This window comes from Corvus kubaryi, unplaced genomic scaffold (genome assembly GCF_017639235.1).
Source record: "Corvus kubaryi isolate FWS band 111438036 unplaced genomic scaffold, C.kubaryi_AGA036_p1.0 72, whole genome shotgun sequence".
NCBI classification, from domain to species: Eukaryota; Metazoa; Chordata; class Aves; order Passeriformes; family Corvidae; genus Corvus; species Corvus kubaryi.
In genome coordinates this window covers 324,820-350,848 of record NW_024582060.1, presented here as the reverse complement: position 1 = coordinate 350,848, position 26,029 = coordinate 324,820, and the positions used below count along the sequence as shown (strand labels likewise).

Below are 26,029 nucleotides of genomic sequence, written 5' to 3'. Positions count from 1 at the left end.
TGTAAATATGTGCACTTTTTTAGGGTGCCTGCTGCAACAGGCATTGTCAGATGTGGTGGTGCAGCGAAACAAAGATATAAGATCCCCTTCCCCTGTCACTGTCCAGGCAGCCCAGTTTTAAATCTCTGAACCGGTTACTCTTATTCCATCATCATTAATGCTCTCTGCAGAGGTGAAGTTTCTGGGTGAATCCTACCCTTTATATGTTTTTGTAGAAACCTCTGAAGGTTGCCCTGGTGTGCTTTCTCAGGGCAGCAGGAAAGCGGTGCCACGTTGTCAGTTATTCTGTAAATACATCTCAGCCTTGCTTTCCAGGCTACAGCCTTCTTCATCTGTATGCATGGCCTGCATCTCTTGCCCTTCATATTTATCTTTGCACCTGTCTGTGAGTGAATCTAGACTAATAAGTAATCCAGATCATGCTGATTCCCCTGGCTGCTATTACCATTTATCATCCTGGCACTCTGCATTATAGCAAGCGTTTTCAGCAGCAATCTTAATTTGTTTCTCTGTCACTGGTGATGAAATGCTAAATAGTATTTCACCTACTAACCAACTTCTAGAAAACTCCTTAAGAAACATCCTTAACAAAGATTTTTTTGCCTAGAGAAATGCTTCTTGAGGTGTATGTTAATCACTTATTAACCTGTATGCTTTGCTTGTACAGTTTTACGAGTGTTGTATAGAGGGCCTAAAATCCTGAACATTACCATAGGTGCAGCTGCTGCTATATAGCCAAACATACATTTAAAAAAAGTTTTGTTTGAGAAGGCCTCTTTTCCATAAGTGTATGTTAGTGTTTGTCCTTCATTCATTAATTTTATATTAACTTTTCCATGATACTTCAGTGTTGATAAGAGAGACTTTATATTGGAATTTCTTACTGTTTTTATAATACTGGCATGTTTCTGCCAAAAACAGGTTCCTTCAGAAAACCATAGGGCTCTAGTGTGCAGGTTTGCCAGGCTTGTTGATGCTGACCTTTGTCCTTCAAAGGTGTTCTTTAGTGAGTTTCCCAGCAGCTAATAAAGTGGAAAGTGCTTTCTCATCCTCATATGATAGGATGGTTTTAATTCACTTCTTTCCACATACAACCTAAAAATACTTGCTAGTATTTATTAATGAAATTTTATCATCATCGATTAGCAGACCTTGTAAGATTGTTCTCAGAAGGGCTTTTTTTGTTTCTAATGTATTTAAAACCTGCTTCTAATTAAACTATAATTCATAAGTGAGAGGACTGCAGGCATACAATAAACTCCTAACATTTTTAGCTTGTATTTTTGTATAATGCTTTCTCCCAACCAGTCTATCTTCCCTTGCCCCTCAGCACTAGGAAAGTGATTCTAGTTCAAGTCCTCTGCCTATGCATGTGCGTGTTCTTGAAGCTTCAGCATAATCACTAGTCAATAAATAAATATTATCATTTTACTGATTACAGACTGTAGTCTTTTAGTTTCTGAATGAAGTCAGATAATGATCATTTATGCCTAAGCACTCACTAGCTTTTAGCATGGCATTTGAATGCAATTATCCATCATAGTGAATAGCAAAATAATTGTCATGTTGGATGATGAGTATTTTCTAGCACAAAAGGCATTGTAATTATTAAACTGTAATAATTTACTGTTGTCACTATGGAATGTTCAGAGTATGTTCCCTAAATCAAAATCTTTATAAAGCAGATGTTGTTCTTTCTTATAAATGCTTTCCGATTTCCAGACGGTCATGAAAAGCAGCATCAGGCAGAAAGGGCAGTAAGCTAAGGGTTAGGAAATGCAGGCTTTGCTCCTCATTGTGCCATCGACTTGCTGTCAGAAATGCCTGTCTTTTTGGAGGAGACTTGGGGGTGAATCAGTTGAGTATACTGGTTGAATGTCCTTGGATCAATCTCCCGCAGAGATTCTTTCCTGTCTGTTTGCTGTCTGATTTTTTTTCATTGCAGTGCCAAAACATGAGGATGAGAACAACTGCAGCAAGTGCAGTTGGATTTCTGTGAAACTGTCTCCCTTAATAAGAGGGTTTTGCATTTTCATTTCTTTCTTTAGTGCAATAAAGCCCTGATGCTTATAAGTGGTGGTCCTGCTTTAGGGAATAATAATTTCAAACTTCGCCATTGTTATTTTCATGATCTTTGGTATTTGTGTTCTCATACATCTCTGGCTTGTTATTTCTCCTCAGCATGTTTTTTTCTGCTTTGTATTGCAGTCATTACTGTAATGCCCCTAACACTGTATTGAAATGATGACCTGTTTGCAGATGTCCCTTTTCTTCCCACTACTTTAAAGCTAAGGTTGACTGGGCAGTGCTAAATATTCTGTCTTGCTGGGAGCTGTAGTCATTTGGAGTTGTACTATTTTAGGTGCAGAGTTTGGTGCCACTCATAGGCCACTCATTCATAGGGTATGAAACATTATGCCATCAAATAAGTTTAGATGGTCTGTTACTTAATTTCTGTCAGACCTGCTGGCTTGTGACAGCTAGCTAGCATTGTGTGTAGAAGCTTGGACTGATGATGTGATGATCACATACAAGTTCACAGCTGACTGATCCCTCAGTAGGATTTTGTTCTGGATACTGTGGGTGTTTTTTCCTAATTGATTTGTATTGTATGTTACTTCAGAATCTGCTCGATGATGTGGAAGAATTTCATGAGCGTGCTCAAGAAGCTATGATTGATGAGATCCCAGACTCTTCCAAGCTGCAGGAGTTGATAGACATGGGCTCTGGCCTTTATGTTGAACTTCCTGAACTGCCAAGGTTGAAGCAAGAACTGCAGCAGGCACGGTGGCTGGATGAGGTGAGATCCACCCTCTTGGATCCCCAGAGAGTCACCCTGGATGTGATGAAGAAGCTGATTGACTCTGGTGTGGGCTTGGCACCACATCATGCTGTAGAAAAAGCCATGGCGGAGCTGCAGGAGCTGCTCACAGTCTCAGAGAGGTGGGAGGAGAAGGCCAAGGTCTGCCTGCAGGCCAGGTGAGTGTTCCTTTCCAAACTGTTCTTAGAGGTCACACATGCTCATGTTTCTCATCCTCTTTTGAGAAGTGTGGTGAAAAGCTGGGTCCTTGAAGCTGTAGTTGCCTTTGGTTTTTGCTGTTGGTTTTTTATTTACCTCCCAGCAGTTAGATTGCTCAAGAGTTGGATTTGAGATTGATGAATGGCAGCAGTGTTGATTCCCTATCATGTTGCACAGTGGCAGGAGGCTGTGGGTGTTGCTGCTGTCTTTGCTATTCATCCCCCTCGACAAAGAACCCTGACTATGCTATCTACACAAGACAGCTTTCTTGGTGTTAAGGGGTCGTGATGCTGTGTCCTTTTGAGCTCGACTGTGCCACGTCCATCAGCTTTCTCACCTCCTTGTATTTGGTTGCCAGTAGCACCCTCCAAGCATAGAGCCATGGTATCCTACACTGCAGTGTAGTGACGAAGTTGCATCACCAGCCTGTCAAATTTATGGATTTAGATGACTGGCATTTTGAGAGAAGGCTGGAATTGGGTTTTTCTTACTCTAGACCACGCCAAAGTATGATGGCTCTGGAGGGCATCGTGAATGAAGCAAAGAACATCCCTGCTTACCTGCCCAATGTGCTGGCACTGAAAGAAGCCCTGCAGCGGGCTAGAGACTGGACAGCCAAAGTGGAGGCCATTCAGGTAGGGGTTACAGCAGGGACTGGAATCTTCTGCTTGCATCCCTTTATTTAGATGTGTCCTTTATTCCTAGCACCTCTCCTCGCAAAGATGACCTGAAGAGAAGCCCTGCTATGGCTCTTAAATGTGCTTACCAGATCTTGTGTACTTGATTTTCTTCCTGTGCATTTGTTTCCCCAGTGGTTATCCAATTTCTATTTCCCTTCCTCTTATGCATTTCAGAGTGGATGTAAAAGCTAGCAAATTCATTATGATACGGTGTTTGGTTTTGGAACTGTTCAGCATACTGTCACTGGAAATATTTAGCTGCAGCAGAGGATGCTCTCAGGTTTTCTGTTTTGCATCTGGTTGTGGAAATTTTTTTGGTATTTTCTCACTAAAATGTAAGATTTAATGGCACTGGTGGCCATAATTTTCTGAAACAGATGAGTTAGTTGAGTAACCTCCCCTTCTACTAGTCTACCCACATAACTTGATCAGAGTTCTGTGGTATTTCTAGGTGTTGATCACTGGACTGGAACTGCTTACCTTATACCAGGTACTTACTGGGAGTTGAAGCGAGAATCCCACTTGATTTCACATCAGCCCCTATACAACTCTTAGATTTAAGCAGATAGCATATAAGATAATTGTCTGGAAAAGGACTGTTGTCTTACTCCCTAAGCCAGCTGGCCACGTCAGAATGACTGTTAAAGTAAAAACTGTATGAGAGAATAGTTTAAAATAACAGTAAATTGAAACACTGCCCTCCTTGCCTTTCCTATGGAACTCTATTTTAGGCAGTGACAAAATAGTGCATGGCTTGAAATTAAGCTGGCAACTGATGTAGTGGTGGAATTGTTGGCTTAGAAAGATTTATTTCACCCCAGAATGGGAGCAACTATGCCTACCTGGAGCAGCTGGAGAGCTTGTCTGCCAAAGGCCGCCCCATCCCGGTGCGCCTGGATGCCCTGCCCCAGCTGGAGTCCCAGGTGGCTGCAGCTCGTGCCTGGAGGGAGCGCACGGGAAGGACCTTCCTCAAGAAGAATTCCAGCTACAGTCTGCTGCAGGTGAGCAACACATTTCCCTGTCAGGAGAACACGCTTCTCTGTCAGAAACTGGTCCCAATGGCCCTCAGTGCTGGTTCAGTTAACTGGATTACAGCTCCTTTTCAGGATAGAATGTAATTTCAGCTGTTCTCAGGTGAAAAGAATGAAAAAGGCAAAAAGTCTGTTTGGTTAGTCCTGTTTTATGTGTAGACAACCTCATCTCTTACTTTTGAAGGAAGAGGGAAAGTAAAACATTATTTTGTCATTGAAGAAATGTAGGCCTGAAATGGACATAGACCTGTCGCAAATTGATAAATGTTTTCACTTGCCTCACTGTTTTAAATGCTAAGAAAATAGATTAGATATTGTATAAACTGTGTAACTATAAGAAAAATTAGCTACTGTTTATTTCACTTCAGTGGATGTAGTCACTGTCCTTGTTTTAATAGAAATCTATCATGTGTTTGAAGATCTATCATATCTGCTTGACAGCCTTCCCTTTTCTAAGGAAAAAGGTTCCAGTTCAGCTGCATTCTCAGAGGCTGTATTTTTCATTCTCTTATGCTGTTGTTAATTCTCTGCAGTTTGTCTTCACTTTTAGTGAGATGTCCAAATCCAGACAGCATCCCCACTCTGTGACTTTCCCTAGCGCCATGTGAAGTGCAGTAATTACGTCTTGAGTCTCAAAGGGGTACTGATGTTTAATGTTTTCCAGTGGGATTTTCCCGGTTGCAACAGCATCACAGTGGTTTTTGTTCACTTTGTGATACACTCTAGATACAGCTTTTTCTGTATATTATTCTGCTTAACTAATAATTTAGTATGTTCAGATTTTGCATTTTCCTAAATGTAGAAATTTGAGCTTTCCTACATTGAATTTAATTTGCTAAATTTTAGATTTAAGTATGCATTCCAACTAGTCAAGATGACTTAAAGCTTTATTCTTGTCCTTAAAAGAGTTTTGCAGCCTCTCATACTGATATTAAAAGGCTTATAGCATGCTTTTAGGGGTTTTTCAAGTACCAAATTGCTGATGTAAATATGAAATAGCTTTTAAGACTTGTTTGGTAAAGGCCCTTAAAGTGAATGTTGAACTGTGAGTATCTAACTGCATGTAGTATTTTGGTTAGCTATATGTATGATGGTGTAATCTGAATAGATTCTGTCATTTAATCAGAAAACAGTGGCTGTCAGTTTGACCTGCCGTGTCACAGTGGTGCGGGTTACATTCAAATTCCATAACTATGAGATACTTCTGTCCTTACCTGTTCATTCTCTTTTTCCCAACAATGACTGACAGGTATCAAAGGTGTTAGATTGCTGAGTAGTTCTTGTTCTCTGGTGACACTGTTGTCATTCCTCTATGAGATGTCCTTGGCATCCTTGGCTCTGACAGGATAAGTTTGCTTGGTGGTTACAGGTTCTGAGCCCACGGACTGATATCGGTGTTTATGGGAGCAGTAAGAATAGGCGGAAGAGGGCAAAGGAGTTGATGGAGAAGGAAAAGGAGAAAGATCTTGACTTGGAATCCTTAAGTGAACTGGAGGATGGCCTGGAGGAGGCCAGGGACGCTGCAGCTGTGGTAAGGAGCATGGAAGGTGCTCTCTCCTGATAGCATAGGCTTAAGTTGTCTCTCATCTTTCTAGAAATCCTAGGGAAGAGCTGATAAATAAATTTCACTGGAACAGATACCTCATAATGTGGTGTTTGACACGAGTATGGTTCAACTTCAATTGCAGTGAAAGTAGAGGGAAGCACAGTTCAGAGTGTAACTGCTGGTATTTAATACCATTGGGTATGTGTAAGACCTAAATGCTCTCGGGTTAATATCTGTGGCTGCTCATAATATTAACACTAATTGAAATCACGTTGAAGTAATGAGGAGCAGCTCTGCCTTAACCAGTACCAACACGTTTGGTTAGGTCAATTTTGTGGTCAGCCTGCAAATCCTTGGTCGTGGGCACTGGGCTTGAAGGGGGTGTTTTATTTGGTTGCTCTTTTTTGGGGGATATTCATGCCACTTATCAGAAGAATTTGCTGTCATCTGGCTGCCCTTTCCCTGGGAACAAAGGAAATATATGCAGGCTCATTAATATGGCTCATACACAGTCTATTTGACTGTGGTATGCTCGGTTGTAGTTACCTGAAGGGAAACATTAAGGAAGTGCAAGTTGTCTGAGAAATGTGGTCACCAAGATGCTTCTGAAACAATGCTCATCTGCATTGTCTCAATAAACTGATGAATGGAACAGAGTCTGACTTCTTCTCTGGCATCAGAACCTGTTCTTCTGGTGGCTTTATGACAGATTTAATTACCAACTTCAGAAACTTTGTAGATGGTGAGAAGGTTATCTAAAGTTTACATAGCATCTCTATCAGAAGGACCCTAGGAAGTAATGAGCAACTGAGGAGGAGGTATCTTAGATAAAGTTTCAATTAGATCACACAGTTCCTAAATTTTGGGCTGGTTTTAGATTTCTTTATATGTTTGAGTTGGCTGGGTTTTTTTCTTTTCCTGTGTTGCTAATAAAATGAAAAGTCTCTTAGCTGTGAAGGTCATGCCATGTTTTTTGTCCTCGCTGGGCAGGTGGCTGTATTCAAGGAGCGGGAACAGAAGGAAATTGAAGCCATGCATGCTCTCAGGGCAGCCAACCTGGCCAAGATGACCATGGTGGACCGAATCGAAGAAGTCAAGTTCTGTATCTGCCGCAAAACTGCCAGCGGGTTCATGCTGCAGTGCGAGCTGTGCAAGGACTGGTTTCACAGTGGCTGTGTGCCCCTGCCCAAAACGAGCTCTCAGAAGAAGGGCTCCAGCTGGCAGGCCAAAGAAGTGAAGTTCCTGTGTCCCCTGTGCATGCGGTCCCGCCGGCCGCGGCTGGAGACCATCCTGTCCCTGCTGGTGTCCCTGCAGAAGCTGCCAGTGCGGCTGCCGGAGGGGGAGGCCCTGCAGTGCTTGACAGAGCGAGCCATGAGCTGGCAGGACCGAGCACGGCAGGCCTTGGCCACCGACGAGCTGTCCTCTGCTCTGGCCAAGCTCTCCGTGCTCAGCCAGCGAATGGTGGAGCAGGCAGCTCGGGAGAAAACAGAGAAAATCATCAGTGCAGAGCTACAGAAAGCAGCAGCTAACCCCGACCTGCAGGTAGGGATGGGAGTGTCTTGCTTTTTGCTGTGCTTGCCCTAATTTAGCGTGTCAAAATGCCTTGTTTTTGTTGGAGAGGCATGGGGAAGAGGGGAGGGCAGTGAAAAGCTGTGGACTACACATGGTAAAACTTCTTACTTAGTTTAGTGCTCCTCAGGTTTTGGCTGGCTTCTGTCCAGGTACATTGCTGTTCAGGAACAGGTCTCTTGCTCTGTACTCACTGTCAATAGCCACTGCTGAAGGTGCTTGTAAGAAATATCAGGTCAGCTGTAACAGCTGGGTACAGGCTTCAAGATGTGTAAACCAGTTGCTACCTTGGTGTCCAAATTCCATTTTCCTCGTGACAGAATCCAAGGTCTCAGTATTTAAATCTCTCATGGGTTGTGATTCCCAGGCATTTGGTGTCTTGTTAGTAAATTTCAGCAAGGAACGTAGTCAAACACTGATAATTCCATAGCTGACCTCTTCACCTTGAGACTGAGGTCAGGTTATGCTGTGGTGAAGAGGCTATAATTTGTAGCACTGAAGAGCAGTATCTAGATCTTTCTGGTCACTATTATTAAAAATCAGGGACTCAGAATCTAATGAAACCTTTTATTTGGATATTTCCCTATGCTTTTTCATGCCTTGCTGTGATTGGTCCCTTTTGTGATGTCCAGGCAGTTATCCTCAGGCCAAAAGAACCACTGTTTCCTTTGTTAATAACACTTCAGGTTTTTACAGATTTTTCCTGGAAATTTTATTGTTTCACTTCCATATTCCATTTTTTTTTAGGGACACTTGACAAGTTTTCAGCAGTCAGCCTTTAACAGAGTGATAGGAAGTGTGTCCTCATCCCCACGGCAGACTTTGGATTATGATGATGAAGAGACAGACTCTGATGAAGACATCAGGGAGACATATGGCTATGACATAAAGGTAAGTAATCCAGAGTGGTTTGTCTGCATGGAGTTAATACAAAACACCTGTCTTTTATTAATCCATTTTTTGGCAATATTTATTGTATCTTAAGCTGTGTATATTCTGCCCTAGGGCGTGTGGCAGAAGAGGTAGTTCTTGATTTTTTTCTGAATGCCTCCATTCTGGACTGAGATTGACTCAAAACTTTACTGAATTGTGAAGTTTTGTAATGTTTTTATTCAAAATTTCCAAAGTCCTGTTTGAATTTCAAAAGGTGCCTTTTAGTGCTGAGGAAGAAGATACACTTACAAAGGGATTTGTATTTATAACACCCTGGAGGATGGACATTGTCTTTATGCCACATTCCGAGATACCACAAGTCGTATATATAAATGTCTGTATGGAGAGCTCTTGGAAAGTTTTTGCACAGCTAAAAGATCAGTCTTCAAAAACTGCATGCTGTGTAAGAAGTTTCCTGATGCCAGAGCTGTGTTCCTGTTTTCATACCTTCCTCTTCATTCAACCCTTATATAAAGGAGGTATATGTGTTCCATTTTGGAGTGTGGAATTTTTTGAGACGTCTGGATCATGTTGTAAAATTAGCATCTGGATTCAGTTCAGAAATTGTAACTGCAGTTAAATTGTTAAAGTTCTTTAACTAGAGAAGAACTTCCAGGAGAAAAGGCAGTTGTGGAAATAACCAGGTATTTTCAATGTGTTGAATTGTTCTTTTGATATATGTAGAGAAAAAGACAATGCCACAGTTTCTTCTTGAGCAATGTTTTCTTTTTAGTGATAGTGTTATCTCTACTTTAGAAGATGCTATTTTAAGAGATATGTAAATTCTTCTAAGGTAGATGTTCTAATTTATAGAGGGACAGCACATTCTCCAGGTCTGATTTGCTGAAATCTCCTATTTTTAGTGTTTTGTTTCTCAGCATCCTGATGCAAATACACAGATTTATCTTACAGTCCCCAGTGAAATGCCAACAAGAATGCAGTTGGGTGCTACAGCTTTTAATGAATTTAGTTTTATATATAAAAATAATCCCCAAAACTGTTCTTTGCATCAGGAGTCTTAATAAGGCATTTCTGAAGGATGTGGCATTTTCTGAGGCTGTGATAAAACATATGTCAAGAAGGATGGCATATGCTTGCCAGGATCTCAGGGTTTTGCATGAGCATAATTTCATTTGTTTAATGATTCTGTTGTCATCATTTAAAAATCTCTTACTTAACCTTCTGATTTGGATGTCAATCATATGTAATTGTAGAAACCTAGAAGTAAAAATCTGTTGGAGCACACACTGGAACACGTCTATGCATCAAAAACTGAAAAAACCAACATGGAAAAGTCAACAGTATAAAAATAATTAAATTCTGAGCGACTTTGGGGTTTTTTTTTTTTTTTTGGTTGGTTGGTTTTTAACTTTGCGTCTCCTAGTTTTCACCTGAAGAATTTGATTGGTTGTGTGAAAATTTGTCTTCTATTCCAATCATCAGGGAATCTACTCAGGTGGGCCTGTGCTCCTCTGGTTTCTCTGCCTAATGTAATGCAAAGTCAAGCAGAGCTTCTCCTACTGCAAAGAGATTCCTAATCTCCCTTAATGGGTTCCTCCTGCACCTGAAGGTACATGTCCCTATATCCAAACAGTCAGGCATCCATCTTAACCAATGCCTCGAGCTGTTCAGTGTCTTAAACAACACACTGAGCTGAGCACAAGTCAGTGCCATCGTTACTCTGTTCATGGAAACATTCACGACAGTCTCAGGTGTTACAGCCCTCTTCTTTCAGTATTTGGTCTGAACTTAAACTGATTTAAGACTGCTGTAAAAGTACTGATCCCAGGGCAGTGTTTGATTGTCATTATATTGATATTTGTTGCTGTGCTGGAACGCCCTTTTTTTCCATACCTCTAAAATCTTAAATAATTTCTTTCTGTAGTCACTGTAATTTACTCAGCTTACCCCTGCTTTATGGAAGATACAGGTCTTTATGAGCTTCCAGTCAGACTTTTCAAGCAAAATAATAAATTATGTAGGCTAAGAGAAAGCCTCTTCTCATCATGTTGACTTGTGAAGACCATACTTGAGGGACTGCTGAGTGAGGAAACCTGTCAAGTGTTTCTCATGCGCAGCTATAAATATACTGGCCTATCTCCATAGATCCTGTGTTCATCCACTATTTAAGTAGGGATGCAATTTTTACCTTTTGCACATGGTCTTGGTATCTCTGATGGAGTGCTTCGGAGAAGGGCTTTAGGAGCAGCAGACTGCTTGGTCTCTAGTAGAATTTACTTTGAAGTAGGTATTTTCTGGATTCAGATGTTGCATGTTTTCTGTGGGTCTTTTTCAGGACAATGCCAGTGTAAAATCTTCCAGCAGCTTGGAGCCCAATTTGTTTTGTGATGAGGAAATCCCCATTAAATCAGAAGAGGTGGTGACACACATGTGGACTGCTCCCTCATTTTGCGCTGAACATGCCTATTCCTCTGCTTCTAAAAGTTGCTCTCAAGGTATTTGCTTTTGTATACATTGAGGTAAAATTAAAAGTAAATTAAGATCAATTAAGATTAAAAAACTGGGCTGAGCAGTCAGTGAGGAGGGGAACTGCTCTGTTATCCATACGGGTTGTACAGTACAGGTTGTCTGCAGGAAGGTACAGCAGGGTTACTTTGCAGTTAGTTTCCTGATGTTTGATACATCAACCTGTGTCAGTGTGTTTTGGTTGTTACTGTTTCCCACCTTAGATTGTTGTAACAAGTATGTCATTTGGTTTTGATCTCTTCCTTTTATCTTTATGTGGCTTTGCCTGGGAGGCTTAGGTTGGATATTAGGAAAAATTTTTTCACTGGAAGGGTGGTCAGGCATTGGAACAGGCTGCCTGGGGAAGTGGTGGAATCACTGTCGCTGGAAGTGTTCAGAAAACATGTGGGTGTGGCACCTGGGGACCTGGTTTAGTGGTGGGCTTGGCATGGACTCAGTAATCTTAGAGGTCTTTTCCAGCCTTAATGATTCTGTGTCCTGGCTCCTGTCTGAAAGGTTCTAGCACTCCAAGGAAGCAGCCTCGGAAGAGCCCGCTGGTACCTCGCAGTTTGGAGCCCCCTGTGTTGGAGCTGTCACCTGGAGCAAAAGCTCAGCTGGAAGATCTGATGATGGTAGGAGATCTGCTGGAGGTATCTCTGGATGAAACTCAGCACATCTGGCGCATTTTACAGGCCACTCATCCACCCTCTGAGGACAGGTTTCTTCATGTCATGGAGGTATGGAACTTGAAGAAATATTCCCGTGTGGAACAAAAATCCCACCACAGGCTGTTGGTGGATTTATATAAATATGATCTTGAATAGCTGAGTGCTCAGTTGCTTGACATGTTTGGATTTCACCTGGAGAGAGTAATAGATTACAGAAAATAACAGAAAAAATGGTCCAGAAATTCAGTTCTTGATCACTCCTACCGTAGCGCTATCCTCTACAGTCAACCATATTTAGAACGGTTTTCTCAAGTAGTCCCATGTGCAAACCTTATTTTAGAAGGTAACAGGTTAAGGGAGGAAACACTCTTCTTGATTATGCCTGGAAACAGAACTAATCTGCAAAAGAGTTACAAGAAACATTTAGAAAGATGGAAAGTTACACTTGGCTTATATAATGTGATACTTGTATGTTACAGAACTTTGTTACTGAGGAAAACACGTTTTGATAATGCAGACAATAAGATTTGTGTTCTTCCTCAGACTAGCGCAGACATAGCAATGAAGATGTCCTGATTGCTTTGCCCAGCTGCCAGTGGATCAGGCAGGTTTATCTGCTGATTCTGAGGTCTAGTCAAAATCACTTAGCTGCATTCATGCGGAGGGCAAGGGATGTGTGCTGGAAGAGAAGGTCAGCTGCTGTGTTGAAGAACTTGAGTGGAGCCCATTTTTTATCATCTGTCAGTTGCAGTTAGGGGTCAATTTGACCATATGTAGCTGTGGATTACATGATGGCTTGTTGGGTTACTGGGCTGCACAGGAAGAACACAAGACAATGGTTCTTTCCTGGCTTTTTGGTGGTGTACAGTAATACAGGACGGAAGGTTACGTGCTGTGAACAGTGAGGTTAGGTGAACATATTAGTTGGTGTCTCATTTTCTGAGTGCCATCCATACACAGTGGCTGAGTTAAAGTGGTGCCAAACTGCATCAGTTAGAGCTGTGTAGTATAAAACTGCCCCTGCCTCCCAAGTGCTGCTGCTTTGCCACCTTTCAGCCTGAGTACTACATAAGCTTAATGTTCTTTTAATGTAATGGTTTTGGCAGGGAGTTGATTGAAGAGCAGTTTTAATGCCAGCAAATAACAATTTATAAATAATATGCCAGACCGTTATATTAATAGTTAAGCAATGGTTTTTCCAGGGGAGTGAGGTGAGAGGTGTAGAGTGTGTGTATGTGTTACAACATTTTCTGGTTAACCTGTATGAATACTTGCTTGACCGTTGAAAACTTGCTCGTTTTGAATTGAATATATTCTATGTCTGTTCACATACAAAATAAGTAGACTTCAGTAAAATAATCTTGAGAGGATTTGGTTTTGGGTGGAGTAGCTATATTAAGTAATGTACAGTAAACAGTCTCTTTACTGGCTTCTGGTATGTTTTTAATCTATTAATAATTATTAAGGGTAAGGTATATAGCTGCATTAACTGAAATCAAGTCAGTCCTGTTTGTACAAAGGACTACACAAGTGAATCTTTCAGATATAAATGGGACTTGTCACTGTGAATGCTACCTGCAGGGACAGAGTTAGCCAATTTTAAGCCCCACTTCTGATCTGAATCTGTTATTTAAGAGCTCTTGATGACGCCAGGATATTTACAATGTCTGCCAGTTTGGAAGCTGTTCAAATAACGGATGTTGCTTTCTCTTCTTGCTTGAGTTAATGATACATTTTAAGAATTCACCAATTACTCTTTCTTAATCTCCAAAACAGCAGTTGCTTTCTCTCAAAAATAATTACAGGCAAGACTGACCTCAGATGAAAAATAAACAAGAGCATCTAACAAATGATTAATCTTCTCAACTTCTATTAAAAAACAGTGTGAGAAGGGAGTTGTAATGATTGCTTATTTTGCCTTCTTACCCTTGCTGATAATTTACTTTTTCCACTGGGTATTTTTGGCTGATTGTACTTTGACACAGTTGATAACACTTACAAATTTTTTTATAGAATGGTGAAAATGAAGTTAAGTGCTTTTTTTGTTTAGAATTTGTAACGGTATGTTGTTGACTAGATTTCTTCATGCCATATCAGGGTAAAGGTAGAGGTAAGTACGTTTCTCAGACCTCAGGTTTGCAGGAAATTTGTATTTGAATAAAGTATATCTTTTTTTCTATGAAGGATGATAGCATGGATGAAAAACCACTGAAAATGAGAGGGAGGGACTCTTCTGAGAGGAAGCGTAAACGAAAACTGGAGAGAGCAGAGCAGTTCTTTGGAGATATGAAGCAAAAATCTAAAGAGTTGAAAAAACTGGAAAAACCCAAGAAGAAGAAGCTAAAACTCACCATGGATAAGACGAAGGAGCTGAACAAGCTGGCAAAGAAACTGGCTAAGGAAGAGGAGCGGAAGAAGAAGCGAGAGAAGGCAGTTGTTGCAAAGGTAGAACTGGCAAAGGAGAGCACAGAGAAAAAAAGAGAGAAGAAGGTTCTGGATATTCCTTCCAAGTATGACTGGTCAGGAGCAGAAGAGTCAGATGATGAGAATGCTGTGTGTGCTGCTCAGAACTGCCAAAGGCCCTGCAAGGACAAAGTGAGTTTCCCCTTAGTCCTGTCAGGAAATTCCGTGCTAAGTCAGAACCCTTGTGCCAGGTAATATTTAAGTTGAACAGCATGAGAAACCAAAGTGGTGTGGTTAGAAATGAGAGAGGATTGAGTAGTACTTGGGTAGGTACATGGATTTAGCAGATTAAACTGTAGAACTTCCTTATTCTCTTAGGTACTTCAAAACAGAAGATGGAAAATTAGAGTCTGGGAAAAGGTACTCTGTTTTGGTCAGGAAGTTTAACTTCTGAAAGCTGTGTAATTTTTTGTTGACTGTGTGCAACATGCATATATGCATTGGCTGATCCAAAGGATTAATTCTTTGACTCAGAAATGTTCCTGGCTTTACTGTGTTTCTGAGCAGGAGTGGGATGTGTGATGTTCCTAAATGAAGTAGATTTTCTGTGTTTCTTGCATACACTCTGTGAACAGTGATGCTGCAGGCTGACTGATCTACAAACTTCAGTGGCTCATTTTGCTTGTTGGAGATAAATAATCAATGATTTTAGACCTGATTGGATTATTACAAAAGAAACTTGATCTGCCTCTGTGGTACTGCCAGTCCTGATTGTCAGCTTTTAACACAGACTGATGATCAAAAATCTTTTCCAAATGTTTTTTCTGTACATTTCTGTACTTTTGTACTTTCAAGAGGTGAATGCCATACATACATACTTGTCAAAAGATGGCAGATACAGGAATGTAATGACCGAAGCTGCAGCTGTTGATGTCCATTACTAATCACTTTGGACAACTTGCTCAGGAGCAGTTGGCTAAGAACTAACATAAAATCTGTATGACGATAATGTTTCTTCATTTTATATAGGTTGCCACTACTGTTGCTTTTCTGGTACATTTTCACATTCCCCTCTAAGTTGAAAGCAGAACTACAGCAGTAAAAATTTTTATAGCTGTACCAGTGGATTGCATTGGGATGGAGAATATGTGTTTCTTACCCTGCAAATCTGACTTTCTGCCCACTGACTCCAGTTGGCATATACTTTTATTCAAAGAACTGCAGAAATCACATAATTCGTCTTTTTTCCTTCCTACATTCTAATTAATTTATTGTCTTTTACAAATTGTTCTACAGCAAGTTCAGCTCAGTTTGTATTGTAGCTTAAATGTTCTGGCACTTAGGACTTAGAGTTGCAGAAGCCACTGTTTGAAAATGCAGTCTAAGAGGGTGTATTTGGAGACTCTCACCTATGCTGAAGTAACCATCCCTGAACATTTAAAATGTGTTTTAGCACACCTCCTTTCATCTGCGGAGAGCTGAGTCATCTTCCTCAGGAGCAGTCATGTGTTTGCATCCTTGCAGGATGCCAGAGGGGCAAGGTTTGTTAGAAGAGTTAGTTTGTTTTAAACTGAAGTAGCTTGTTAAAACAAGCTCTCTAGGGGCAATCATTTGTGCCCCAAAGCTGTTACGTTCTTGGTAGCTCAGGTAGGTTTAACAGGAGGTATTTTCTTCATAGAAGCAGTGCCTGTCTGTCCTTCCTTGTAACATGCTACGTGTTGCTGCTGTGCTCTCTTGCAGGTGGACTGGGTGCAGTGTGACGGGGGCTGCGATGAGTGGTTCCATCAGGTGTGTGTTGGGGTCTCCCCAGAGATGGCTGAGAACGAGGATTACATCTGTATAAACTGTGCCAAGAAACCCCTGCAGGGCCCCAGCAGCCCTGCTCACGCCCCGCCTCCTCCCTTCTTGCTGAGCTACAAACTACCAGTGGAAGATCTCAAGGAGACGAGTTAGCAACTCTCGATGCCCAGAACTTGTTGGGAAATGGACCACTGGAACCCTTCAGAAAGAGAGGGTTTGAAGCTGATGTAGCCCCTGAGCTTCACTTCCAAGGATGTACAGACGTGCAGTGGAGTTGGTCCGTTCCTGACAGCTGGCTTCCTTCGGACAACGGGAATGTCGAGGCACCGTGGTACCGGCTCATCTATGCAGACACCGCCTGATGAGGGGCTCCAGCCAGTGTGTTCTGACTTGAGTGTTTCCATCTTTGAGTGTGGCTGTTGCTCTCAAGGACTGAGCAAACTCGAGGCTGTTAGATTAGACACTTCAGGGTGTTAGAAGTATGTGTTGGCAGTGGAGCTGGCCTGGAACTGGTGGGCATGGGCTGGAGCTCTTAGACCTACCAGGTTACCCTGAGGAGGTGACTTTGGAAGTTACCTTTCGCCTCTCCATGCCAACCCAGCGTGTAGAGGAATGTCTTGGGAGAGTGAAATTGCCTCCATATCCAGGCAGCTAACACTACACTATAAGGGTGGGAGCAAGTGGATGAATTTCTTTTCATTTCTCTTTTGTAGCTAAAGGGCAGAGGAGCTCATAATCTCAGAAATCAGCAAAGGTTCTGTTTACCAAAAAAGAAACCCAACTCTACTCCACTAGGCAAAATTTTTTCCTCAGTGGGAAACAACCGATCTTCCTGTCCTGAGGAGGGCCAGAAAGCATTGATAATGTCCAGCTAGACCAGACCTTGGGAAGAGCAGAGTGCTTCCCTTTCCACAGGGATGCTCTCTCCTGTTCTAGGCTTTGCTTAGAGGTCTGCACTCCTGCACATTAAAGTTGCGTGGCGCAGGATGGAGCTGGCAAGGAGGTACAGCACCCAGGGCACAGCTTCTGAGATCTGTACCCAGGGATGGGAAGGAAAGAAGACAGCCCACTTACCTCAGAGGTTACAGTGACATGTGCTTCTGTGAAAAGTTTCACTCACAACTCTTTCCAGTATCACCAGGCTACGGGCATGGCCTCCTGTGATACCAGCAAGCAGTCTGCAGATGCTGTTCACAGTGCAAACCCCCTCCCTGCTGGCTTTGCTGGATGTGTACCAGTGTACAATCAGCAACAGTTCTTGTTTGAAGTTGCCCCTGGCTTTGCCAGAGGACCAGAGGGCTTGGGGTCATCCTGGGTGACAGTTGTTTTAGTAAATCCATTTTTAAAGAAGGACTTGTTTTTACTTTTTTCTAAATGTCTCAGACTACTGACTTGTTCTATAAATAGATTATTTTTCTTTGATTTTTTTATACTTACCACTGTTAACCAGCAGCACAGACAGAGGTTCACAAAGCAAAAACCTGCCCGTGGGCTTGGGTTTTTTTACTCCATTCCTTCCTTGTAGTACAAGGAATTAGCAGTTACCTTCCCCATTCTAGCTTGACCAGCTGCCTGTGTTTAAATAGGTAAATACATTTCATGTGCTACCTTTGTGTTTGGGTTTGTTCCTATTAGTGGGGCATCTGGGCCTTAATGACTCCAGTGGATGCTGGCCTTGTGTATGTGAATGTCTGAAGTCAGCCCCTGGGCTGTCTTGTCCCCCTCTCCACTCGCTCCCTATTGTGTTTCCATTCTTCTGCAGTTCTAGGAGTGTTGTAAGTAGTGTCCAGTCTTACTAGGAGCTGGACTGGGATTTAAAGAAATATTGACAAAAACAAAAGTGTGCTGTCTTGACTGTTCTGTGTCCCTTCTCCTGTTCTCTAATATTTGGAAGTTTATTTATCTGGCAGAATTATCCATCCAAAAAAAAAAAAAAAAAGAACTCAGCTCAGGTAGACAGAACTTCATTGTTTTCTTCTATGTGTGCCTGCTACCTGGGAAGAGGAAAAGAGGAAAATGTGCAAAAGAAATAAGATGGAGGGCAGAAGATCCAGGGTCTTGGGAGCTTTGAGTGCAAATTGGACACAGACTTCTAATTCCTGCTCCCTAAAGACTTAATGAGGTGTTAAAAGCAAAAGCAAGCTGTGGTTAAGCATGTGGCTGAACGGGCACCCTAGCAAACTTAAGAGTATTATTTGTTTACTTATTTATGAAGGAGTCTATGCTTTAGATAGACATACCCTCTTTTTGCCTCCAATTACATTTTTTTTCTTCTCAATGTATGCTTAGTTTTGGTAAACTGATTTAAACAGTTGTTACTTTCCTTCAAGCTTTAACTGATGGTACTACATAAATGTTTCCCTATATGGAGTGGATAAACTATCTGTCACAGATGTTTAATCGTTCCAGAAGTAGACTAGTACAAGATTTCTTAAAGAATCCCAGTGTTCTGTATTCTTTCCTGACTCCTAGCATTTGTGACACAACAGGGAAAATATGGCTAGCATCTCCTGTGGGCCACTGAGCATATCCTCGTAACCATTCCTGCCTTCTCTGTCATGATGAAGTCGTTGTTGTATGTAATCACCATCAACTGGAAAAGAGACCTTTTGAGTAAAGCTGCATTGCGTGTTCCTGTTTCTCTGCGTAGAAGGTGTGGTGGAGAGTGTTGACAGTAGCACTAGTTACAGCAAGATGGAAAGAAACAAACAGCTCTACAGTGCAACCGTGGTCATTCTGCTTGTAACAAGCACAGGAAAGAGCAAACAGCAGAAAGAAATGTGCAAATCATATGCAAAAGTCACGTTTTTAGTAGCTGTTTTTCATGTAGCCACATGGAGAGCCTCTGTTCCACTGTTGAAAGGAGGTTGCCACACTTCTTTCTGGTCACAGATGTCTTGTCTGCTTTTGGATAAGGTGTTCATAAACTGAAGACCATTATTAGCTTTACATCTTATTGTTTTAAGCTTGTTTTTTAAGAGCATAATTCCTATCAAAGGATTGCTGATAGTATGAACTTATGAATAAATGTTAACTTTTGGAAAAACCCGTAGATATGTAGTTAGTGGTTGAAAAACCTGAAGCTACAGCTGTGGTATTGTCTCCAGATCCTAGGGGTTTGAATTTTTGTAAAAGCATGCAGAGAAGCCAGCCAAAATGAAGCCAAGATACAAATGTTCTTACAGGTGTGCTACAGCTGTGGGAAAACTCTCATGCTTTGGGGACAACATCTCAGTGCACAAGGAGTATTAGCTCGTGTATCTAGAAAGGTGAGTGTCTTAATGCTGTAGCCTACGAAGGCTGCTCACCACTGCTGGTGTTACTTCTTCTCATGTGTCTGACAAAAAAGATCAAAGAAACTACCTGAGCTGTTGTGAGGAGCTGAAAATGGCCAGGGCTTGAGTTGTATAGCTTATACAAACTATGTGTTTTCAGGTTTTTCTTGTAAAAAAACAGGGCCACGAATTTGGCAGCTTTGCTTGCAGAGAGATAAATGTCACTCCTGACCTTCAGTACATTGCTTTTAGGATTTATGCTTTTGACAGGTCATCTGCAACTGAATGCTTGTGCAGCCTGGACTACTACTTCATAAGGTAATACTGTTGATATGATGGGCATTATCTGAAGGGATTGGAATACAGTCACACAGCATAAGGTAACAGGCAGTTGTCTCTTGTATCAGCCGCACTGTGAAACTTGCACTGATATTTTTCAGTTTTTAGAATCATAGAGTAATTAGGTTGGGGGTACTTCTGGAGGTCATCCAGGTCAACCTCCTGACCACAGCAGTGCCAACTTTGAAAGCAGGTGAAATTTTTCAGGACTGTGTCCAGTAAAATGTTGAGTATTTTCCAGGGATGAGCATTCGACGACCTCTCTGATTTCCCCTTTGGTTTTGTAGCATCTTCAGTGCAAAATTCACTTGCAGTAATGTGCTTGCTGCCACTTGTAGAGTCTGGCTCTGTATTTTCTCTAATCATCCATTAGGTAGTTGGAGCCTGCAGGTGCTGCAGCCGTGATTTCCAAGCTGAACAAGCCCAGCTCAGCTTCCCTTGAGCCATGGTGTGAACTGCAGCCTTCTGATGGTCTTGGTGGTCCTTGTTGCAGGTTGGTCAATGTACTGAGGAGCCCAGAACTGAATATAATTATGTTACCCTACATACAGCTTGAAAATGTTGAATACAGGGGGGAAATAACTTCCTTTACCTGCTGCTCATACTTTTACTGTGCAGCCTCCCACAGGGCTGGCCTGTACAGCTGCAAGTACTGCTGACTCCTTTTCATTCTGGCCACTGTTAGCCCCAGGCCTTCTGGTTTATAATTTCTCCGATGCAGGACTCGTGGGCATAAACTTTCCATCAGCACATCACTTCAGCCAGGAAAGATCCAACTGAATGGGAGTTCCCTTTTCCCATGTTTTGGGCTCTGCTGCTCCTGTCCTCTGCCAGCATTGTTTGCTGTCATCTTACTGTGCCTATGCCACCACCCAGGTGGATAAGAAAAAACACCCGAGGTACTGCACTTGCAGCTGGCTGTCTCCCAAGATTTCAGATTGGTGACTGCTGAAGCCTGAGCACAGAAGTCCACCCCATTTTTCACTGCCATTGTAGGTTGTCCATCCACTCCCTAAGTGTGTTTTTGCTGTAAACCGGGGTAAACACCCACTGCTCTCCCCTTGTCCATAGAGTTCATCACAGAAGGCAACCAGACTGGGTTAAGATTATAGTGGTGACTGTTACCAGTCACTTTATCCCTCATGGGCCTGCATGTTGCTTTGAGGAGGATTGGTTCCATCACCTTTCTCCTCTTCATTGAATGGGCATGATGTACACAGGGTTCATCACAGTCTATCAAGAAAATGATCTTCCATACAGCTGTTTTCCTAGGGGTGGAAAAAGTTTCTTAGATATTCCTGAAATAACTGCTAAAATTGCTCTAAGAAGTTGAGTGCTGTAGTCTGCTTAAAGCAAGATTTGAGGCTTACTCCAGTTAGATGCAAATGAAAAGCAGGGGACTGCTTCACATCCTCTGCAGCTGTGGTCACTAAGAATGTGTTTGGTCAGCCTGCCTGAACCAAACAGGAACTCTGCTTGGAGCACTGAGGCAGCAGGGAGGTGCAATAAAATCCAGCCCTTATCGGAATTCCAGCCACGCTGGCTTTGGGAGGGTGATAAATGCGTGGGACAGCTGGAAACTGCACAGCAAGACATGGAGAGCATTGAGCTCCGTGTAATGGGATGGCTTGGCTCGAGTGTTAAGTTGTAGGTAGAGGAAATGAAAGTAGCTCTGTTTTTCTGTTGAAAAACAGAAATGCTTGTAAGAAGCTGTGCTCTGAGTGCCTTTAAAACAAAAGCTCTGCTGCAGTGAATAGTTTTAATCCGAGGTGGGGCATTGTGTCTTAACTGGAGGCTTTTCAGAGGTCAGTTTTTGGTTGTCTGTATATCCCCCACAGCCCCCCCAAAAAGTCATTTAAAGCCAAGTGCCAGGGGGAGCTGCTGTGGGTGCTTACATCCGAGGGGAGCAGCCACCTCTGCACACAGGTCCTGGGATGATGGTTGGTGTCTCTGGCCAGCCTGGCACCTGCCGTTAATGGGTGGCTGATTTGCCAGCAGAAGGAAGGGCCGCATCCTTTCCCAGGCTGGTGCGGCCCGTGCTCGGCTCAACCCCAAGCAGTGGGCGCGGCTGTCGCTCCCCGCAGAAGGGAGGTGTTTGCTGCTGCTGTTCTGTGACACAAACCCATGCTACAAACTTGAGAAACAGCTCAGGTTTTAGTGGGCTGTGGGATGAGTAGCACATTGTTTACTCCTGTCAGCTAACGATTTAACTTTTTACTTCATACAGCTGGAAATTGAGTTAATCTAGACATTGTCAGTGCATTGATAGCGTTACATCCCATTGTTTCCTTTCCCGAGTCTCTTAGGCAGGAGAGAGGCAGGAGGCAGATGCTTTAGCTTTGCCTAGAACCATTCCTGAGAGAGAATCGCTGCTGAGAACCCCGGTGGAGAAGTGGAACCACTGGCAGCAACCCTGGCTGCTGCTGCTGGCGCAGCCCCAGGTGAGTGTGTGGTGCTGCTGCTCCCACCTGCTGCTCCCAGGGGAGGCGCCGCTGGTGTAGCCCATGACCCAGGTTTGTATCCTACTGGTGAGGGTTTCTCACTGCCTGGGCCTTACCATCCACCGTGGCATTGGCTTCCTCTGGCTCCTGGTACAAATAATCTTGGAATGGTCAGACTGGGATTTAGGGGTGTTAGAGAGTACACAAAGCTGACAAATAGAAGAGTACACAGCCATGGAAGAGCTGTTCATAACTTAAAGGATGGATTTTTTCTTGCTGAGTAATGTGATTCCAGGAAGGTGATGGGTCAGATTCCCACTGTTCTGTTTGGAGCAGAAAATGGGCATGACCTTTGTGTAACTCCTTTTTACAGACTGTGCAGAGAGTGCTGCTGGACAAGCAATACCTGAGATTTCTGCAAAAAGGAGCTTGCTTTCACCTTGTCCTAAGCAGCAGCTGTTCCATGTCCCTGTTTCTCTCTCAGCTCTGGTGATCTCAAAGAAACATGGTTGTTCCTTGTGCTTTTTGCTTTTGTCCCCCAGGGCCTTTCATTACACCTTGGGCAGTCCCTGCTCTCAGGGAAGTGAGGCCAAAGGGAATTGGGACAAACTTCCTTTGCAGACTTTTGTTTTGCTCCTCCCAAACTTCTTTTCCTTCCCAGCAGGGGAGGTCTTGCCTCCCACCCTCTTAGGGCTGCCTGGTTACTCCCACAAAAGCTGGGGGACTGCAAGCTGCCCATTGGCATCATTAGGACTCTTGGCTGGAAGGGGTAGCTTGCTTCAGGCATCCGCTGCATCTAATCTGAAGCTTAATTTTAGCTTAACTTTTTCATCTCTGGCACTCATCAATAGAAAAATAAGATTGCCTTAAGTTATCAAAACTGACAAATTACTTTTTCTTTTTTCTTTGTTTTTTTTTTTTTCTTTTTTTGAGGCAAATTGAATAAGCCTGAAAGAAAGAGACTTGGTGCCAGATGTTGCAACTGACTACCAGAACAGGAATGACTTGTAGACAGGGGATCAGCCATGGTGTGAAGGCTTGTGATTCTTGCTTCAGGCAGAATTCCACCCACCTGGGAAGCTGAGTGAAGGCTCGAGGCCTTGCTCATGTTATGTGTCAGAGCCCCACCACGCATGGGGCCAGTTCAGTGGATGAGTGCTGGGGAGTGCAGCTCCTCTTCTCTGTCTGCAGGGACCTCAGCAGGGCAGCCAAGGGCAGGTTAGAGAGGCAACCTGGCAGCACAGGTCCCTCTGCTTCCTCCTGCACTGCCTTGGGCTGCTGGAGACCAGAGGAGCAAAGCAAGAGACAGACTGCTGCTGCTGAGCAGTGGCCGGGAGCTGGTGGCTCTCACTCACTCCTTGTGCTCAGATGAGGGCTGCCTGTGATGTTTTTAAGAGAAAACATCTCCTGACAGTGCAAGGATTTTTAAAAATCTGCTGTAATTCTGATTTTTGGAAGCTGGAAAAACTGAACTCATGTTTTATTTCTTTTTGACCATCTTTTAAATGCCCGAGTTTTTATTTTGTCAACTTTTGCATAGAAAACTTCTTTCTTGAGAAACTTCTAAAAACCTTCTCTCACTCTGCCAACCAACAACTATCTGATTATTGGATTTTCTCCCAGAATGGAAACTTTGTGTTCTGAGTAGTTACCAGCCCAGTAGTCATGAATTAAGAAGTATCTTTTTTTTTTCTTTACTTTTTAGAGTGTTTAAAGAAGTATGAACAGATGATCTGAGATCACTGCCCAAATCTTGCTTGTTTAAAACCAGATTATGGGTTTTCTGTGGAGGAATCAGTTAAGTGAGTACAGCCCTGTCCAACCTCTGAGGAAAGTTTTTTCCTTTTTCCTGCCAGAACATCCCCCTTGCAGGCAGACAGGGTGCAGAGATATGCAAATCCCTGCTCTATCAATGGCTTTGCTGTCATTCTTCCTGCAGACAGTCTCTTTCAGACTTAAATCTTCACCTCAGAGGAGTAGGATGTACAGAGCATAAGGAAAGATCTTCAGTGGTCCCAATGTACAGCTCCCTCTCTATCCCTCAATTTACCCTGTACCTGATCAATCTGTTCCTCCGATGCTTCTCACTGTGGGGCCACTTAAGCACCACTGCTGTCATCACTAGCCTGGAATTATGATTTCCTTTGGTATATGGTCCTCCCGTTGTTTCTTTGGCTGCAACAACAAACTGGTGAGTTTTAATTTGTTCATGCAACTACCAACTCTCCCATCAGGAGGCCCACGACTAGATTTTGGAAGAGCAGTGACTTCTGCGGTATCCCTAAGATGTGTTCAGGCTCTATTCCTGCAGTTACTCTGCAAGGGTTTGTTCAGGTTGCTGTAAAGTGGAAATAGGAAAGAGGCCTGAGGAACTGGTGGTACCTGATGGAGTTAAGGGGAAAAGAGAAGGAGATGCTAAAAACATTGAAGTCTCCAGGCTCAGGAGTCTTTGCTTGCTACTCAGCTCCTGCTTATATTATATTGTGTTTTATTATTTTATAAACATTTATGTAGGTATCTATACATATATGCTTATAACGGCATAACCTTGCAGTGCTTGCCCTTGGCCCATAAAGAAATGAGGGTGCTTTTGTATTCTGAGCAGAAAAACCACTTTTCCTTGCTCATGTGTGCAAAGGGCCAGAGTGCTTAATGGGACAGGGTACTAAGGAGCAGTGAAAGCAGAGGTAAGATACAGATCTGCCTGCTGCACTCCCACTGCAGCTGTGACTGTGCATGCAATGCTGTGTGTTCCTGCTTTAGTCTTGGCTTTGGTGCTCCAGATAGCCAAGGGCACACCTAAGGAGCACCTGCTGTTTTCATCCTGGTCTGGGGGAAACTGCTGGCACTGGGCACAGCTGAGGGAGGGGTGACAGGAATCTGCAGCTCTGCTGCTGCTGGGAATTTGTGTTGCAACCAAAGCAGTTCTAGGGGCACTGTTCTTTTGGTCTCAGCTTATCTCCTCCTGTGCTCTGCCATGGTCATAGAGAGCAGCAAACCCGCACACTGTCACCTACACACGGAGCGCAGTGCAAGCACTGCCCGCGGCTCCTGCCTGCAGAGGAGCAGGGGGACGGCAGTGGTACCCTCAGGAGCAGGTTCTGCAGCACTCTGAGCATGCCAGCCCACACTTGAAGCAGTCCCTGAGCTCTGGCTCATGCAGAAATGTCACCTGTTTATCTCCAGTGTGCAGAGCATGGTGTCCACACACAGACGTATCTCACAGCGCAAACCTGGGCACAGAAGTGAGGTCTATGCTGCTCTGCAGGCATCCAGTGAGGACAGGGTTCTTCCAGCCTCAGGATTCTCATCCTTCAAGCCATTATTTGGAAGCAGTTATTCACTAGGGAGGCTCTGTCTAAATGAGGCTGTCTGAAAGGCTGCAGCAGAATCTTCTGTCATGCAGGAACTGCAGGCGCTGGCTTTTTGCTTCTGCCACTGTAATTTCAAAATGTACATGCCTTTCTGGGATAGAGCTTAGTGGCTCAAGCAGGAGTCAATCCTTGCTGCTTGCTTTGGCTTCTTTCTCCACTGAGCAGTCTCCAGGTTCCTGTAATGTGCCAGCCAGTGTCAGCCTCTACTTATCCCCTTTCTGTGCATGTTTGTGACAATTTTGCTCGCTACAGCCATGGTTGCTTAAGCTGAAAAACATTTCCAGGCTGAGCAGGCCAGTAGCAGGGTGGTTATCAGATGGAAGAAAAGCATCGTATTTGCTCTGCCTTTGGTTCCCAGATAACATAACAGCAAATTGTGTTCCTGGAAGCTGGGAGGTGGCTCACAAGACTGCACTGCCCCAGCACACGTGAAGGCAGTTTGTGCTGAGGGACAGAGGGGCAGAGGAGGAGGTGGAACTGGGGGC

The 26,029-nt window shown here is 43.2% G+C and overlaps 2 protein-coding genes across 4 annotated transcripts in view; both read left to right on the top strand.

The window, feature by feature from the left end:
• KDM5A (lysine demethylase 5A) overlaps positions 1–18,754 on the top strand; it is a 47,510-nt gene extending 28,756 nt beyond the window's left edge. For all 3 annotated transcript variants that reach the window (XM_042050274.1, XM_042050273.1, XM_042050272.1), the window contains 10 exons: positions 2,624–2,979; positions 3,516–3,654; positions 4,521–4,700; positions 6,100–6,261; positions 7,267–7,818; positions 8,593–8,736; positions 11,075–11,234; positions 11,761–11,981; positions 14,097–14,507; positions 16,056–18,754. In XM_042050274.1, the coding sequence (XP_041906208.1) occupies positions 2,624–2,979; positions 3,516–3,654; positions 4,521–4,700; positions 6,100–6,261; positions 7,267–7,818; positions 8,593–8,736; positions 11,075–11,234; positions 11,761–11,981; positions 14,097–14,507; positions 16,056–16,268 (2,538 nt within the window). In that variant the 3' untranslated portion in view covers positions 16,269–18,754. The remainder of the gene's footprint in view (positions 1–2,623; positions 2,980–3,515; positions 3,655–4,520; positions 4,701–6,099; positions 6,262–7,266; positions 7,819–8,592; positions 8,737–11,074; positions 11,235–11,760; positions 11,982–14,096; positions 14,508–16,055) is intronic.
• A 3,340-nt stretch (positions 18,755–22,094) lies between these two features.
• The window catches only part of LOC121675157 (sodium- and chloride-dependent GABA transporter 2), a 38,629-nt gene continuing 34,694 nt past the window's right edge, over positions 22,095–26,029 (top strand). The window contains exon 1 of the mRNA XM_042050284.1: positions 22,095–22,170. The gene's annotated coding sequence lies outside the window, so the exon portion shown is untranslated. The remainder of the gene's footprint in view (positions 22,171–26,029) is intronic.